The sequence below is a fragment of the Sarcophilus harrisii genome, chromosome 2, assembly GCF_902635505.1.
Source record: "Sarcophilus harrisii chromosome 2, mSarHar1.11, whole genome shotgun sequence".
Taxonomy (NCBI): Eukaryota; Metazoa; Chordata; class Mammalia; order Dasyuromorphia; family Dasyuridae; genus Sarcophilus; species Sarcophilus harrisii.
This window is the reverse complement of record NC_045427.1, coordinates 285020575-285037555: the sequence shown is the minus strand read 5'-3', so window position 1 is coordinate 285037555 and position 16981 is coordinate 285020575. Positions and strand designations below refer to the sequence as shown.

General features: G+C 34.9%; 1 protein-coding gene across 7 annotated transcripts in view; it reads right to left on the bottom strand.

Moving 5' to 3' along the window:
* Positions 1-16981, bottom strand: part of TTC7B (tetratricopeptide repeat domain 7B) — a 310918-nt gene that overhangs the window by 176271 nt on the left and 117666 nt on the right. For all 7 annotated transcript variants that reach the window (XM_031952351.1, XM_031952352.1, XM_031952354.1 and 4 more), the window contains 2 exons: positions 15337-15509; positions 2434-2497 (listed from right to left, as the gene is read on the bottom strand). In XM_031952351.1, the coding sequence (XP_031808211.1) occupies positions 2434-2497; positions 15337-15509 (237 nt within the window). The remainder of the gene's footprint in view (positions 1-2433; positions 2498-15336; positions 15510-16981) is intronic.

Sequence of the window (16981 nt, the reverse complement as noted above, 5' to 3'; positions counted from 1 at the left end):
GCCTAGGACAGGGTAGATGGTGTCAGCATCTTGCTGTCCAGCAAGCTCGGGGTACTGCACAGTGCCTGCCACTGTCACCTGGGTGGCTGTGGGAATGGACCAAGCTCATCCACCTGTCCCATCAAGAGCAGTGCTCCCATAAGCAGAGCAAACAACCCCGGAACTCACTGACAGGATTTAGCAGCCCAGTGAAGCCTCTGGACCCCTTCTCTGGATGTTTTTTAAAATATAAAATAAAGGACCTAGGATTAGCACAGAAACCAATTATACTGAAATAGACTTTCCCCTGAACCCTTACCAGCTGAAGAAGCTCCGGAGGTCCTTTCCAACTCTGACCTTTTATGACCATATACCATGAAGGGGGAAGAAAGATGGTGCTCCTATGTTTGTAAATGTCTCTCATTATTCTTGGAGCACATAGTGCTGTAATTAGCCTCAAATGTCCATTTAACAATAAACGAGCACTCTCCCTGGACCTCATCCCCACCTTCAGGCTTCTCTGGATCTCTTCAAATACCTACAAAAGTACCACCTTCTGCACGAAGCCTCTCTCAACCCCCCTGGCTATTAGTGCCTTTCCTCTGCCTCTTATCTCCACTGGCAATAATCCTGGCGATCTCTTATACAGAGTTGTCTGTCTGGTGTCTCCCTTATTAGACTCTATGCTCTTACAGGGTACTTTTCTTTTCTTTGTATTTCTTTTACCTTTCTTTGTATTTCTGACACAGGGCCTGGCAAATTAATAAGCACTTAATGAAGATTTGTTGATGGACTGACTGACATAGTGGGGTCTTAGTAAATACTATTTGATTACATACAATGATATCATTTATAAAACAGAATAAATATTTAGAACGAGTGCAGAGGATCACCTAACAGAAGGCTCTTATTTTGTCAATGATAATTAAGGCCCAGAGATAGAAGTCAGGCCCATAGGTTTAAGTGGCAAAGCCAGGATTCAAAGACCTAACACCAAAATTGGCTCTCCTTCTTAGAGATACCATGGATATCCACTATCATGGATCATAGTCCAATATTATTTCTACTGTACCATAAAAGTTCAAACTAACCAGTGTTCAAAACATCACTTTTAATTACAAGATCAAACTAGTTCCATATTAGAGGAAGCTCAATAACACAGAAGATAGAGCCCCAGACCTGAAGTCATCTTCCTAGTTCAAATCTTCGTGCATTCATGGCCTCAGACACTTTCTAGCTGTATGACTCTGGGCAAGTCACTTAAGCCTGTCTGCTTCAGTTTCCTGAAAAATGAGCTCAAGAAGAAAACAGCAAACCATTCTAGTATTGTTGCCAAGAAAACCCCAAATAGGGTCACAAAGAGTCAGACATGACTGACGTGAGTAAACATCAAAAAGTTTCATATTGCCCACTATATTACAAAATGGCAATACAGAATATGCTGAGGAAGAAAAAAACACTTTTACTTAAACTTATGTACTTGTCAACACTTAGATTTCCAAGATATGATAATGATGATGATTGATGATGATGATAGCTAGTATTTACATAATGCCTATTATGTGCCAGGCACTGTTCTAAGTGCTTTCCAAATACTAACTTATTTGATCCTGACAACAACCCTGGTGCTGTTCTTATCCCTACTTTACAGATGCAGACACTGTGGCAAACAGGGTTAAATGACTTCTCCAGGGTCACACAGCTATAAGTGGGGCTGAGAATGAGTCCAGATCCCACTCTCTCTTACTACACACCATCTCCACAATCTCCTGGTTATTCCTAAGTTCCAATATACCAGGGCCTTCCTCACAATGAGGTCCTCTTTTTTGGAGGAAGCCTGTGTGATAGATAGCCTAAACATTACTCAGGAAAGCAGCTGACTAAAAGAGAGATTCCAGTCAGGAATGCTCAAATAATATCAGGTTCATAGACACAGAACTGACCCCAAAATTCTCAATTACTAAGACAAAATGCACTATTTGCACATAATTCTTTTCCTCACAGCCACCCTTCTGTGACTTCCTATTCAAGATAATTCTTGAAAAAGTCATCTAATTACAGTTCTATTAAAAAAGGGGTGTATGTTATATTGTTTGGAAGGACATACATAGTATAATTTTGCCATGGATCTAGTCCAGCTTATTATTGATGTCAGAATTTAAGAAGAAATTCTGCATCTCATGTCATCACAGACTGATCAGGACAAAAACAATGAGTCTGAACAATAAAGGGGTCACAGTTAAAAAACAGACTATACTGATCTCTCAGTGCTAATAATTGTACCTTCTGAAAGATAACAATATGAACCTCCCTCTAAGAATATAACATATATAACAATATGAACTACTCCCTCTAGGAATCACAGCCCTCCTGAGCCATCTGACCAAAGGACCAGCACCCTGGCCAATGGGAAATCCCAATGAAAAAGAAATAAATTTTCTGTATTGCACTTACCATTGATTCACTGATCAACAATAATAATAGGGCTTCCTCAGTATTCTCTTGGGGACAAAAAATGCTGCCAAAACAAAACAAAATATGAACCTTAGTAAAGCCATGTTAGAATAATGTAAACATGCACTATTATAAGCAGAGCAGAAATTCAGTGGAAACTTCTGCATCCACAATACCAAGCAATAGAATGCTTTGAATTCACTGACTTCTTTGGGAATACTATATCATGACGATTATGTATATTAATGGGAGAGAACCAGATTACTTACAAAAACATATCACATACATACATAGCCTTTACATTAAGAGAAATTTACCTACCTATAAAATATTACTGTATATAGTAACAAGCCTCCTATGCATACAAACTGTGGACATACAGAAATATCCTTATTTTCTTCCTTTTTCTTTGTGGATACAAAACAATAAATGAGGACTTTTTTTCCTAGCCTAAAAAATTCAGTGAGACAGAGCATTTCTTAATAGCCTCTTTTACTTTGGGGACTATACAATTCAATTCAACCTGCAGCAAGCACTTTAATCTGCATTATATGTCAGACTGAACTTTAAATTCCCAAACTAAAAGGAAAAAGTTTAATTCAATGTTGTTCAGGATCACAGAAGAGAAACCAAAGGGTAACACTAGTATCTACTTTCCCCATCTCATTACTTGCATTTCCAAACTCTACAACACTTTTAATTTAGTAATTTCCCTTCTTTTCTTTCTCTTCTGAAGCTCTTTAAAAGGCCTTAATGGTAGCTAAGTGAAGGTTACCAGCCAGATTTTTAAAAAATTAAAAAAAAAAAAATTTTCCCCTGGAGTAAAAGAATATTTGCCTAAGCAAGTTGGTGAGCCAGAGAGATCAAGCCTTAAGCTTCACCTTATGAAGTAATAAAATAAGAATTACTTTTACTTACTCTAGAATTAGCTACTAAATATAAGTATTTTTGATTCTTACATAGGTTTAAAGAGAAATGATATCATAGATATGAAAACATAACTGTGTTTTTATATTTTAGAAATCCTATTATAGATTTGAAATGTTGAAGTGAACACTCTGCCATACAAAATGTTAGAAAAAAATTTATGGGATAAAAGAGAAAGGTCAAATCTTGGCTCTAGAAAAGATGACAAAATGAACCTCTCTCATTTTCTTTGAGAAGCAGGGATTATAGCTGTAGAATGTTGCATTCAGAGTGGTAGCTGTTTTAGTTAATTCTGTAAAACTGTTTTCCTTTGTCACAAAGGAAAGATGCCTGGTAAGAACCAGAAAAGATTAATATAGAAGAAAAAGCATCAATAAAACTTTTTGAGAGTAAAAGAGGGGTATGAATGGCATATAACAGGACTTGGAATTTGCCAAGGTTTGGGTTAAACAATAAACTTTGGACAATTGGGAGGTTTTACTTTAAGCATTTGTTAAATCCTTTTTTTATAAAATCCCTCCAAATGCTGGGCTTTGTATAATTTTTACAAAAAATGTTAAATGTCCAATTATAATTTCCATGTAATATAGCTCCTGCTATAATGTGACTCCATCATCAGGAACATTACACTTTATTTTAATGGTGAGATATCCCAGTGTTTGTTAATTCCATGTATGTAGTTCATATTCCATCTGAGCCAGGTACAATGCATAAATGCAAAGTAACACTGTTCCTAGAAGAGTTCTTAGAAAGCAATACCACTTTTTCTACCTTGCCCTACCCCTCTGATGAAGAAGACACTAATGAGCAATGTCCACGTCAAACGAAGAGCAGCCTGAGGTTTTTTTACATGGTGCTGTATAATCTACAAATGAGGGAATGGGGTCCAGATGAAGAACTATCTTTGAATAATTAACAGCTAGTTCTACTAGAGTCAGAGCTATAAGGTAACTTAGAGGCCATCTAGTGCAACTCCCTCATTTGATAAAGAAAAACACAAAGATGCCAAGTTAAACAACCTGCCTAAGGTTGTCAACAAACAATCACGACTTCACAAAATTCACTGTGAAAACTAGCTTTATTACTTTGGAAATGGATATGGATGTGGAACCCAAAGAGTTCACAATCTGTATAGAAGTTTGCATATTTACTACAATGGAACAAAGGAAAAGAGAATAAACACATGGCATGGGGGGGAGGGGAGAAAGTGCAGTAAAGGTGGGAAAGAACAAAACCCTTCCCAAAGGGGGAGGAGCTAGTGATGGCAAAAGCCATTCCTTTCCCTTGTTTACCACTCAACTAAGAAGATAGGATGGTGCACTTAAATACTGGGATCCCAGGGGCTCAAGCAGTTTCTCAGTCTAGCTCAGACTGACTGAAACCTGTCTTGACTTCCAAGAACACAGGGAGTCCAGTTTGGGATGCAAACAACATATTGTGTCAAATGGGAGGGAGGGATGGGGGAAAGGAGGGCAGCGCTTTATCTCTGACAAAGGCCTCCTTTGTCAGGACCTCCTGCATGCTCTGGTCCAGTATTTCTGGAAAATATGGCCAAAAAAAAAAAAAAAAAAATTATCTTAACATCATCACCTAGCAAGCAATGGAGTGGGCACTTCAAATCTCTGACTCCAAACCCATCCCTCTATCTCCAGTGTGCCAATGCCAGTGCATCACACTCAAATAAACTTCAAGAATCTGGAACCAAGAGTGGAAAAACTTACCTAATAAAATTTGCTTACTCTAAGTTGAGAGAACTCTTAGACAGCCAAGAAAAGAGGAATTTATAAAATTACATCCAATTTTTGACTATTAGAATCAATTTGTGGATCATCAACTCTTTTCCACTAATATAATTCTTCCTATTAGGTGTATGTTTAAGACATTTCATGTGAATGAAACAGTGACCAGAAGTGGATAGTTGGAATAATCCACTTATTAAAAAATTAGTTTTTCATAGAAGAATTTATGAAAACAAAAGTTATATTTAAATGCCTTATCCAGCAGTGTTTTGTCTAGCTAGTTACACTGAGTTTTCTGTGTCCTGAACATGTGTTTTGTCCCTTATCTAAGCAAAAGTCACTCTAAAATGTAGATTTTTGATCTTGTGTTATCTGAATAGGAAACAAGACATGATGCAAGTTGCAGATGAGTTACTTACTGATCTCTAGTCTTACTATCAATTGTTACTAATCTTCAAGCCTCTTCAAAGTTCCCAAATGTTGAAATAAGATTCAGCCAACCACCAAAAATGAATAAACAAATAAATGAAAGAATTCAGAAGCAAAGAAGAAACACTTATGTATGGCATATTACCCTTCCTTCTTGCCTATACTGGATTTGCGAAACTCAAAAAAAATTTTTTTTCAAGATTTCCATGTAGATCTCTCCCTCCACATAATAATATGAAAAATTATTACTATAATTATTGTCTAATATAATGTCAAATTATAAGTTAATAAATTCTATGACAGTGGTATTATTTAGGAAATTAAAGTGCGATGGCTAGAAATAATATTTTATAAGCATGAGTTAGGACAAAGTAAAGAATTGAAGAAAATTTGAGGTTAAAACAACTTGAAACACCTATCCTAGCCTCCCTTAATGCTCAACTGAAGAAACTGAGGCCCATAAAAATGGTCATAATGAGATAATACCAAAATAAATTTATTACTAACTACAGATGTCAAGCATGATGGTAAATAGTGAGTGCAGAACATTGAGTTCTTACAAGGTTAAGGTCATTTTGTTTATTAAAAAGCTTTTCTAAATAAATTACTATTTATAAGAAAAATGTCACTAAATATAGAAGACTATGCTTCCATATGTGTTTTTATACTTTGCCTCTATATACCTTTCTTTTCACAAATTTCTTATAAAAATATTCCTTCCAGAGGGAAGCAGAAAGTAAGGAGAAAAAATTTATAATCAGTGTTTCTGACAGAGGCCTCACTTCTAAAATATAAAGAAAACTGTTCCAAATTTATAAGAATACAAGTCATTCTCTAATTGAAAAATGGTCAAAGGACATGAATATACAATTATCAGATAAAGAAATTAAAGTCATTTCTAGGCATATGAAAAAATGCTCTAAATCACTCTTAATTAGAGAAATGCAAATGACATACCACTTCAAACCTCTCAGATTGGCTAAGATGACAGGAAAAGATAATGATAAATGTTGCAGGGGGTGTGGGAAGACTGGAACACTAATGCATTGTTGGTGGAGTTGTGAACTGATTGTGAACTGATCCAACCATTCTGGAGAGCAATTTGGAACTATGCTCAAAGGGTTATCAAAACTGTTTGATCCAGCAACGTCTCTACTGGGTTTGAATCCTAGAGATCCAAAGAGATCATAAAAAAGGCAAAAAGACCTATATGCTGCAAAAATGTTTGTGGTAGCCCTTTCTAGAGTGACAAGAAACTGGAAACTGAGTGGATGCCCAGAGAATGGCTGAATAAGTTATGGTGTAATGAATGTTATGGAATATTATTGTTCTATAAGAAATAATGAGTAGGCTGATATTTTGGAAATTCTGAAAGATTTACATGAACTGATGCTGAGTAAAGTGAGCAGAACCAAAAGAACACTTTACACAGTAACAAGATTATGTGATGATCAATGATGGATTTGACTCTTTACAACAATGAGGTAATTCAAGGCAATTCCAATAGACTTGTAATGGAAAATGCCATTTGCATCCAGAGACGTATGTCTCTCTTTGGAGAGATGTAGTGTTTTCACCTTTTTGTTGTTGTTTCTTTTGTTTTTTCTCATCATTTTTTCCCTTTTGATCTGATTTTTCTTGCACAATCTGATAAATATGGAAATATATTTAAAAGAATTGCACATGTTTAACCTATATCAAATTGATTGCTATTTTGGAGAGAGAAGAAGTAAGGGAGAGGGGAAAAAAAATTGGATCACAAAGTTTAGCAAAATGAATGCTGAAAACTATCTTTACATGTATTTAGAAAAATAATACACTATAGAAAAAAAAATTCCTTCTAGAGAGCTCAGATGGTAGAAGCCAAAGTAGACTTGCCTGAAACTCTCCCCCAACCTCCTTTAAAAACCCTTAAATAATACCTCAGAACAAATTCTAGATTGGCAGGTGACATAAAAGGAAAGGGTAGAACAATTTATCAACCCAAGACAACTTAGAAGGTCAGCAGCAAAAGTCTGTCACACCAGGGTAAGAGATAAGTGCAGTCTAATTCAGACTGTGCCAGCACAGAGGGGGCCTAAGGAAACCAGAAATAGGTCTTGAGGGTGACTGAATTAATGGCAAGACCTCTCAGCCAAAAGATGACAAAAGGATCAGACAACTGATGAGAAGATTACAGAGGTCCCTTTGCTGGCACCAGGCTCACACCTGCGTCTCAGTTATAGTCCTGGTTCTTACTCTCAGGACATGGAGCACCAGCACACCAAAGGTGGCAGCTACAAGGGAGCTTCGATCCTGTCACAGTTCCAGGGTGGGAAAGAGTACATATGGTAGCCCACAGACCAGTCTACAGTACAGGAAAGTAATAAACACACACATGTTCCTAGAAAATACTACTTTGGAACACCATAAAACTTAAAAGTTTCCCAGAATGACTCCTGAAAACAGCTGAACAAAAATCTCAAGTGTGGGACAGTGCACTCTTCATCCTAGAAGCAGAGCCCCATTTTAGTACAAAGTTAAAAGTCAAGAAATAGAATGGAAAAATTAGCAAACAGCAGAAAATGATGCTGCTGACTGTAGAACGTTATTACAATGATAAGGAAGATCAAAATACAAACTCCAAAGAAGATAACAAATTCAAAACTCTTACATCCAGAACCCCCCCAAAAAAAGTGTGCATGCGTGTGTGCGTGTGTGCGTATGTAAGAGAGAGAGAATGTTAGAATTGTCTCCAGGCCATAGAAACCTCAAAAAGCATTTTTAAAAAATCAAGTAAGAGAAATAAGAGAAAAAAAAATAGGAAGAGAGAGTGATAGAGTCAACAACTTAATTAAAAAGGCACAAAAAATAACGAACACCTTAAAAAACAGAATAGCACAAATAATAAAAGAGGCACAAAAATCCAATGAAGAGAAGAATGACTTGGGAAAAAAAAACTGACCAAATGGAAAAGGAAGTACAAAAGCCACCCGAAGAAAAAAAATTTCCTTAAAATTAGAACTGGACAAGTAGAAGCTAATGATGTCATAAAAAATAAGAAATATAAAAGCACAATCAAAAGAATGAAAAAATAGAAGAAAATGTAAAATATCTTATGGAAAAACAACTGACCCAACAGATTAAGGAGAAATAATTTAAGAATTACTGGACTATCTAAAAAACATGTTTAAAAAAAAAAGACCCTAGTCATCAAGAAATTATCAAAAAATACTGCTCTGATAATCTAGAAACAGAGAGTAATAGAGAGTTTTCTCTCTCTCTGAACTGAAACTGAAAGAATCCATTAATCAACTCCTAAGAAATCCAAAAACAAAAACTTCCCAGGAATATTATACTCAAATTCCAGAGCTCCCAGATCAATAAGAAAATATTGCAAACAGATAAGAAGAAACGGAAATATCATAGAGCCATAGTCAAGATAACATAAGATTTAGCAATTTCTACATTAAAGGATCCAAGTGTTTGGAATATGATATTCCAAAGAGTTAAGATTACAACCAAGAATCACCTACCCAGCAAATCCTTCAGGAAAAAAAAAAAAAATTAATGGAATGGAAACACTTTCAAGCATTCCTGATAAAAAGACTAGAGCTATTTCAAATAGCAAATTGGACTTTCAAGTACAAAACTCATGAAATTTAAAATGTAAAAAGGAAAGAGAAATAAGAGTCTTTAATAAGATTAAACTGTTTACATTCCTACAAGGGAAAATGATATTGTATATCCTAAAAACTTTCTCATTATTAGGGCAATTAGAAGAACTACTCAAAGATAAAAGAGAAAAATAGAATGGGATAAATTATGTGACATAAAAAAAGCATGAAAAAACTTTCATAGTGAAGGGTGAAATGGGGGACATGGGAGTCAGGAACATATGAATTTTATTCTTTAAAGACCTCAATTCTCAAATACATAGAAAATTGAGTCAAATTTATATAAATAAGGTCCATTCCTCAATTGATAAAATTGGTCAAAGGATATGCAGAGACAGTTTTTAAAGTTATCAAAGCTATCTACAATCTAATGAAAAAACAGTCTAAACAGTGTTGATTAGAAAAATGCAAATTAAACAACTCTGAGGTACCAAACTATCAGAGAGATTAATATGACAGAAAAGAAAAATGACAAATATTGGGGGGGGGGGAGATATGGAAAAATTAAACACTAATGCACTGTTGGTAGAATTATGAACTGATCCAACCATTTTGGAGAATAATTTGGAATTATTAAGAGCTACAAAACATATATATGCTTTGACCCAGCAATACCACTATTAGAAAAAAGGAAAAGCAACTATGTGTATAAAAATATTTACAGCAGTTCTTTTTGTGATGGTAAAGAAGTAAAAATCAAGGAGATACCCATCAATTGAGGAATGGCTGAGCAGGGTGTTGTGTATGATTGTGATGGAATACTGCTATATGAAATTATGAACTGGATGCTCTCAGATAAACCTGGAAAGATTTGCAATAAACAAATGCAAACTGAAATATGCAGAACCAGAACATGGTACACAGTAACAGCAATACTATATAATTATAAACGATGAATGACTTAGTTATTCTCAGCAATACAATGATCAAGATAATTTTAAAGGACTTAATAATGAAAGGTGCTGTCCCTCACTAGAAAAAAGAACAGTTTACTACAATATGTATGCAGACTGGAGGATAATTTTGCTTTAATTTTCTTGTTTTTTTTTTAATCTGTATTTTCTTTCACAGCATGTTACATTGAAATTTATTTTGCAAGATTACAACTATATAACCTGTATCAAATTTTTTTGCCTTCCCCATGGCAGGTGGGTGAGGAGTAGGTTGGAAAGAAGGCGGCAAAAAAAAAAAGATTTTTAAAAATTAGAGAACAAATTTCTCCAAAATTATAAAACTGAGTATTAAAGTATCAGAGCTAAAAAGGACTTTTAAGGAAACAGAACATCAAACCACAAAACACTGAATGTTAGTATAGGAAATAACCTTAGGTTCAAGGGATAAAACAGTCAACAAATATAGCAACCTAGTCTTTGAAAAACCCAAAGATCCCAGCTTTTGGGATAAGAACTTACTGTTTGATAAAAATTGCTGGGAAAATTGGAAACTAATATGGCAGAAACTAGGCATTGATCCATACTTAACGCCGTACACCAAGATAAGGTCAAAATGGGTTCATGACCTAGGCATAAAGAATGAAATTATTAATAAATTAGAGGAACATAGGATAGTTTACCTCTCAGACCTGTGGAAGGGGAAGGTCTTTATGACCAAAGCAGAACTAGAGATCATTACTGATCACAAAATAGAAAATTTCGATTATACCAAACTGAAAAGTTTTTACAAACAAAACTAATGCAGACAAGATTAGAAGGGAAGCAATAAACTGGGAAAATATTTTTACAGTCAAAGGTTCTGATAAAGGCCTCATTTCCAAAATATATAGAGAATTAACTCTAATTTATAAAAAATCAAGCCATTCTCCAATTGAAAAATGGTCAAAGGATATGAACAGACAATTCTCAGATGAAGAAATTGAAACTATTTCTAGTCATATGAAAAGATGCTCCAAGTCATTATTAATCAGAGAAATGCAAATTAAGACAACTCTAAGATACCACTACACACCTGTCAGATTGGCTAAGATGACAGGAAAAAATAATGATGATTGTTGGAGGGGATGCGGGAAAACTGGGACATTGATGCATTGTTGGTGGAGTTGTGAACGAATCCAACCATTTTGGAGAGTAGTTTGGAACTATGCTCAAAAAGTTATCAAACTGTGCATACCCTTTGATCCAGCAGTGTTACTACTGGGATTATATCCCAAAGAGATTATAAAGAAGGGAAAGGGACCTGTATGTGCACGAATGTTTGTGGCAGCCCTTTTTGTAGTGGCTAGAAACTGGAAACTGAATGGATGTCCATCAGTTGGAGAATGGCTGAATAAATTGTGGTATATGAAAATTATGGAATATTACTGTTCTGTAAGAAATGACCAACAGGATGATTTCAGAAAGGCCTGGAGAGACTTACACGAACTGATGCTGAGTGAAATGAGCAGGACCAGGAGATCATTATATACTTCAACAACAATACTAGATGATGACCAGTTCTGATGGATCAGGCCATCCTCAGCAACGAGATCAACCAAATCATTTCTAATGGAGCAGTAATGAACTGAACTAGCTATACCCAGAAAAAGAACTCTGGGAGATGACTAAAAACCATTACATTGAATTCCCAATCCCTATATTTATGCACACCTGCATTTTTGATTTCCTTCACAAGCTAATTGTACAATAATTCAGAGTCTGATTCTTTTTTGTACAGCAAAATAATGTTTTGGTCATGTATACTTATTGTGTATCTAAGTTATATTTTAATATATTTAACATCTACTGGTCATCCTGCCATTTAAGGGAGGGGGTGGGGGGGGGTAAGAGGTGAAAAATTGGAACAAGAGGTTTGGCAATTGTTAATGCTGTAAAGTTACCCATGTATATATCCTGTAAATAAAAGGCTATTAAATAAAAATAAAAAAAAATAAAAAAATAAAAAAAAAAAAGGAAATAACCTTAGAACACAATTTCAAAATGGGAAAGGAATTTAGAGAACATCCAAAATTCCCATTCATTTGACAAAGGAAGAATCTGAGACCTTGAGAATAACTTGCTCAAGTAAGATGTGAATCCAAGTCCTTAGTTTATTGCACACTCTTGGAATTTAACCAACATCACATGGCAAAGTTCATAACAAAATGGAATAAAAACTCATGTCTTTTATATGAAGTATAATGAAATAAGGAGAACCAGAGAAAGAATAGACATAATGACTATCACAATGTAAATGGAAGCAACAGCCACACTTGAGTATTGTGCAATTATAATTATCAAGAAACTTGACCTTAGAGAAGAATAAAATGTCCTTGTTGTTATGAGAAGGGCATTTTATACATGTGGAATATTACATATTCTTTCAGATTTCACTGATATTTAATTAGGTCTGTTGATTTACTTTCATTGCTCTCTTTTTAATTTTTTATCATAGTTTACTAGATTGAATAGGAGGGAGCAATATATTCAGAAATAAAACTGATGTAAGAATAAAAATTTATTAATAAAATTATATGTGTATTTGACAAAAAAAAAAAAAAAACCCAACTCATATCTTCCAATTCTCAAATCAGTATTCCATTCTATTAGTTTTTTCATTTTAAAAATAGCAATTTTTAAAAATCTCAAACTACTTTAAATTTTGTAGAGATAGCTATTCATGATAACAAAGGGGCAACATTTTAAATGGAAAGATGAAGAACATATGAAACAATTTGAAGAAGGCAAATTATACAAGTTTATATTTGAAAATAGCAAAGGGGAAGGTTATCAAACTAAATTAAATCAATCTAGGAGAAAAGCTCAAAATATGTTCATTTTTCTGAATCAATGGCAAACTGAACAAGAAGGGATTAAGAGCCTTGAAAAATACGATCTCTTTGCAAAGTGTTACAGATAATTTTCAGACATCACTCACAAAATGACTATATGTTCTACCGTCTCAAGTTTTAGTCTGAACGCCTCCTTCAGTGTTCAATGGTGTGGCAGAAAGGACAGTGAATCTGGAAATGGAAGACCTAGTCTTGAGTCAGTTTTATTCACTATTGTGTGACCTTGGTTAAGCAAACTTTTCTGAAGTTTGTTTTCCTGTCTGTAAAAATGAAAAGACTGAATTTTGTCATATCTAAAATCTGTTCTAATTCTAATATTCTTTGAAGATAGCATCTTGTTATGTATACATATATTGTATTTAACATATACTTTAACATTTAACATGTATTGGTCTACCTGCCATCTGGGGGAGCGGGTGGAGGGAAGGAGGGGAAAAGTTGGAAAAAAAAGGTTTTGCAATTGTCAATGCTGAAAAATTACCCATGCATATATCTTGTAAATAAAAGGGTATAATAAATAAAAATGAAAAATAAAATGAAAAAAAAAAGATAGCATCTTATAAAATATATATAAATAAATAAAAATAAAATAAAATAAAATAAAGATAGCATTTTGAAAAATATGGTATGGTCAATTCATAATTATGATACTAATCCTGGACATTTGTTTTATTATCTTTGACAGAATGGAGAATAGTCAAAAGGTAAAAGATCAGATGGACTCTATTTTCTCTGACCTTCTTCCCTTTCCTACTTCCTTCCCTGTTTACTCAGAGATTTCTCTAAACCTTATCAGGGTTGAGACTTCTTCAAATATTCCCACAGATCTCTGATTTGATCAAGGAAATTATTCTTTCCACCAACACAATTACAAATCATTCTATGTACTAGATAGTCAGTTTCATGAACTGCTGGAGTTGAAAAAAGTTTATCTTTTGGCGGCCAACATTCTGGTGAGGAGTTTCTCTAGGCTCAGCTAGTCTGGTCCTTCAATAACAGACACACAGTTCAATTCTATGTCTGTACTTAAAATCTTTAGCCAGAGAGGTCCTACCCCGAGCATTCTCTCTATTGTCATGATATCTAGAAACCAAAGATCACTTCTACAACAAGAATGGGAAGAGCTGGGGCAGTAAGATGGTCCGATGGATAGAGCACTGGCCAGGAGTCAAGAGGACCTGAATTTAAATCTGGCCTCACACATATAACACTTAACTATCCGCATGACCTTGGACAAATCATTTTAACCCCAATTGCCTCATCAAAAGAGAGAGAGAGAGAGAGAGAGAATGAATATAAGAATAACTTAGTCCATAAGAATGGACAAAATATTAAATTTAAGAGTATGCTTTGGGGAGAAAAAAGCTAATCCACACCTGTTGGAGGCTATTGGGTGTAGGTACCTCTAATCCACTCTACTACCCCTGGGTTGGAGGTGCAGGACTGTGAAGCTGTTACCTAAAAAACCCTGTGGGAAGACTGGAGAAAGGAGTTAGGCTTAAAATAACTGCCTACATCCTTCCCCATACACCCATTCCCCTTAACTCAAAAGCCTCCAAATCCAAAAAGTGAAAAGAAATTTCTAAATTTTGATATCATCTTTCTCTCCTACTACCTTTCTCTCACCAAAAAAAAATTTTTTTAAGTATTTTTTTTTTACTTAAAATATCAATAACTACTTAAGAGAAAAAGTGTTAGCATGGGTCAACTAACTTTGCCACTGATTGAGGTATAACTCTTAGTGAAGCACTAGCTTCTGCATGTTAGAGGATAATAATCTTAAAAACAAATGAAAGTTTGTAAGGGAAATAGACAGAAATTCAGATGCTTTATAATTATACTCTAATCACCCATGCTCAATAAATAGTTGAGTGAATAAATTAATGCAAAAATAATCCTTAAATAATGAAGTAGCTTCCTCTTCTTGCCCTGCATTCCACCCCTCTTTTTTAAAGAGTGGGTCTCTCTCTCTCTCTCAAGCAGGAAGGAAGTACAGCACCCACTCAAAGACCAGATCCCACTGATGATCAGCACAGAAATTTTGACCTGCTCTATTTATATCCAGCCTGGGCTAATTTACCTCCTAAATAATTTTAACATGTTCCCCCACCCAAAATATGTTCCAAAGGTTTACTATATTGTCAGACTTGGTATGGACAACACCCAATCAGCTTAACCCCTATTTAAGTCACTTAGTCCTGAGTTTAAGCAATCCACCAACCTCCTCCTCCACGATTGCTGGGTAAACATACCTGGCCTTCTTTCCTTTTTTTTAAAAGGAGAAAAATCAGACCTTACACTTATGAGATTCCTTACTCCTATTTCCTAATAACAAGTATATAAAAAAGAAGGCAAAGAATTCCCATACTTTTCTCCTGTGTATACTCGGGCTCTTCGGTGGAGAGAGTAGTTTTTCATATTGGCTCCTTTCCTGAGGGGATCATCGAGAGGTGACTGGTATGGAGCATCCTCCAGAGGATTCCAGTAGCTCTGTTCACACATACCCCTTAACAAAATTTCTGCTAACTGCCTGGCTATTGTCTGTGGATAAAACAGAAAATAAACATTGGTAATTCTACACTGACATTTTGACTTACAACAGAAACTTGCTCCTGATAACAGTGACAGTGTTATGGTTTATATAACTAAACATGTCATTCCAGTTGACTATAACAACCCATAGGAAGTTGATGGTGCTATGTATTATTATTCCAATTGCAAATCTCATAAAGGTAATTCATAATGTAGGTTTTTAAGTTCCCTGAAGGCAGAGACTATTTCAATTTTGTCTTTGTATTCCAGGCACTTAGCACAGTGCTAAACAAAACAAGTGTTTAATAACAGCCTGTTGAATTGATTTGCATTGAATTGTCCAAAGTCACAGAACCAGTGACAAAGTGGACAAGCCCAGATCCTCATAAGTCCAGTGTTCCTTCCCTTGGTTGACCAGAAAGTTTCAATAACTTGTTTTTATGAATAAGAATGATTATTGACTTTTATTGATCCTACCAGAGACTGCTTTCATAAAGATAGTTCTATAATGAAATGGTAAGTCTCAATAAGTGGACTTACACCTTTTAATTTGTAAGCACAAAGCCCACCAACAGGTCCCACTGTACTGGCTGGAAAATCCATAAAAAACTCGGAGGGATTATTACTATCTGATACCTATTTCTCAAGAAACAATAGAGGATTTCCACCATTTTCTGTTATCAGTTATCCCCAAATAAACTGATGTTCCTTCTTCCTAACATAACGCCATATATTTCAGGGCTTTATTTGGATATATAACTTATTTATCACAAATGGTTAAAAAAAAAGGGGGGGGAGTCAAATTTCATGCCTCATGCTATTAACAAATGAGAAGGGAAATGCAAGTGTTTTCTCACCAAGGGCAAATAAAAATTTGCTCAATTAAGCTCCTTTCTGCAGAGTCACGATGAATTTATTCCCTCTATTTAAAATTCTCCAAGAGCACTCAGTGACTATTGGATAATTTCATACTATTTGTTGGGCAATCAAGGCCCTTCACAATATGGTAACATCTAGTTCCATGAGTTATTTGTTGTTTGAATTATTTCACACTATTTTTTTTAGTATATACTATTAACAAAATGGACTACTACTATTTGTCCTTCAAATACTCTGTACTTTCCCACCACTGACACTATATTCACACATACTCCTTCTGCCTAGACTAACCTCTAGCCCCAATTTACCTAGCGTGCTCTAATCCATTCTTCAAAGCACATCTCAAAAGTCCAGAAAGATTCTCCTGATATCTTGTCAATAACAATCAATTTTCTTTCAACAAAGATATACTAAGCACCTATTAGGTTCAAGGCCCCTTAATAGGTGATATGGAAACAATGACAAAATGAAAAATGATAAAAATCCCACAACATTTTGCTTTGTACTCTCAAATGTGCTTCCCATGTATTATTTTGGTTCACATACCTAAAGGAGTGGGAACAAACTTTAGACTTATTAATACTAAAAAAGGGAACAAAAAG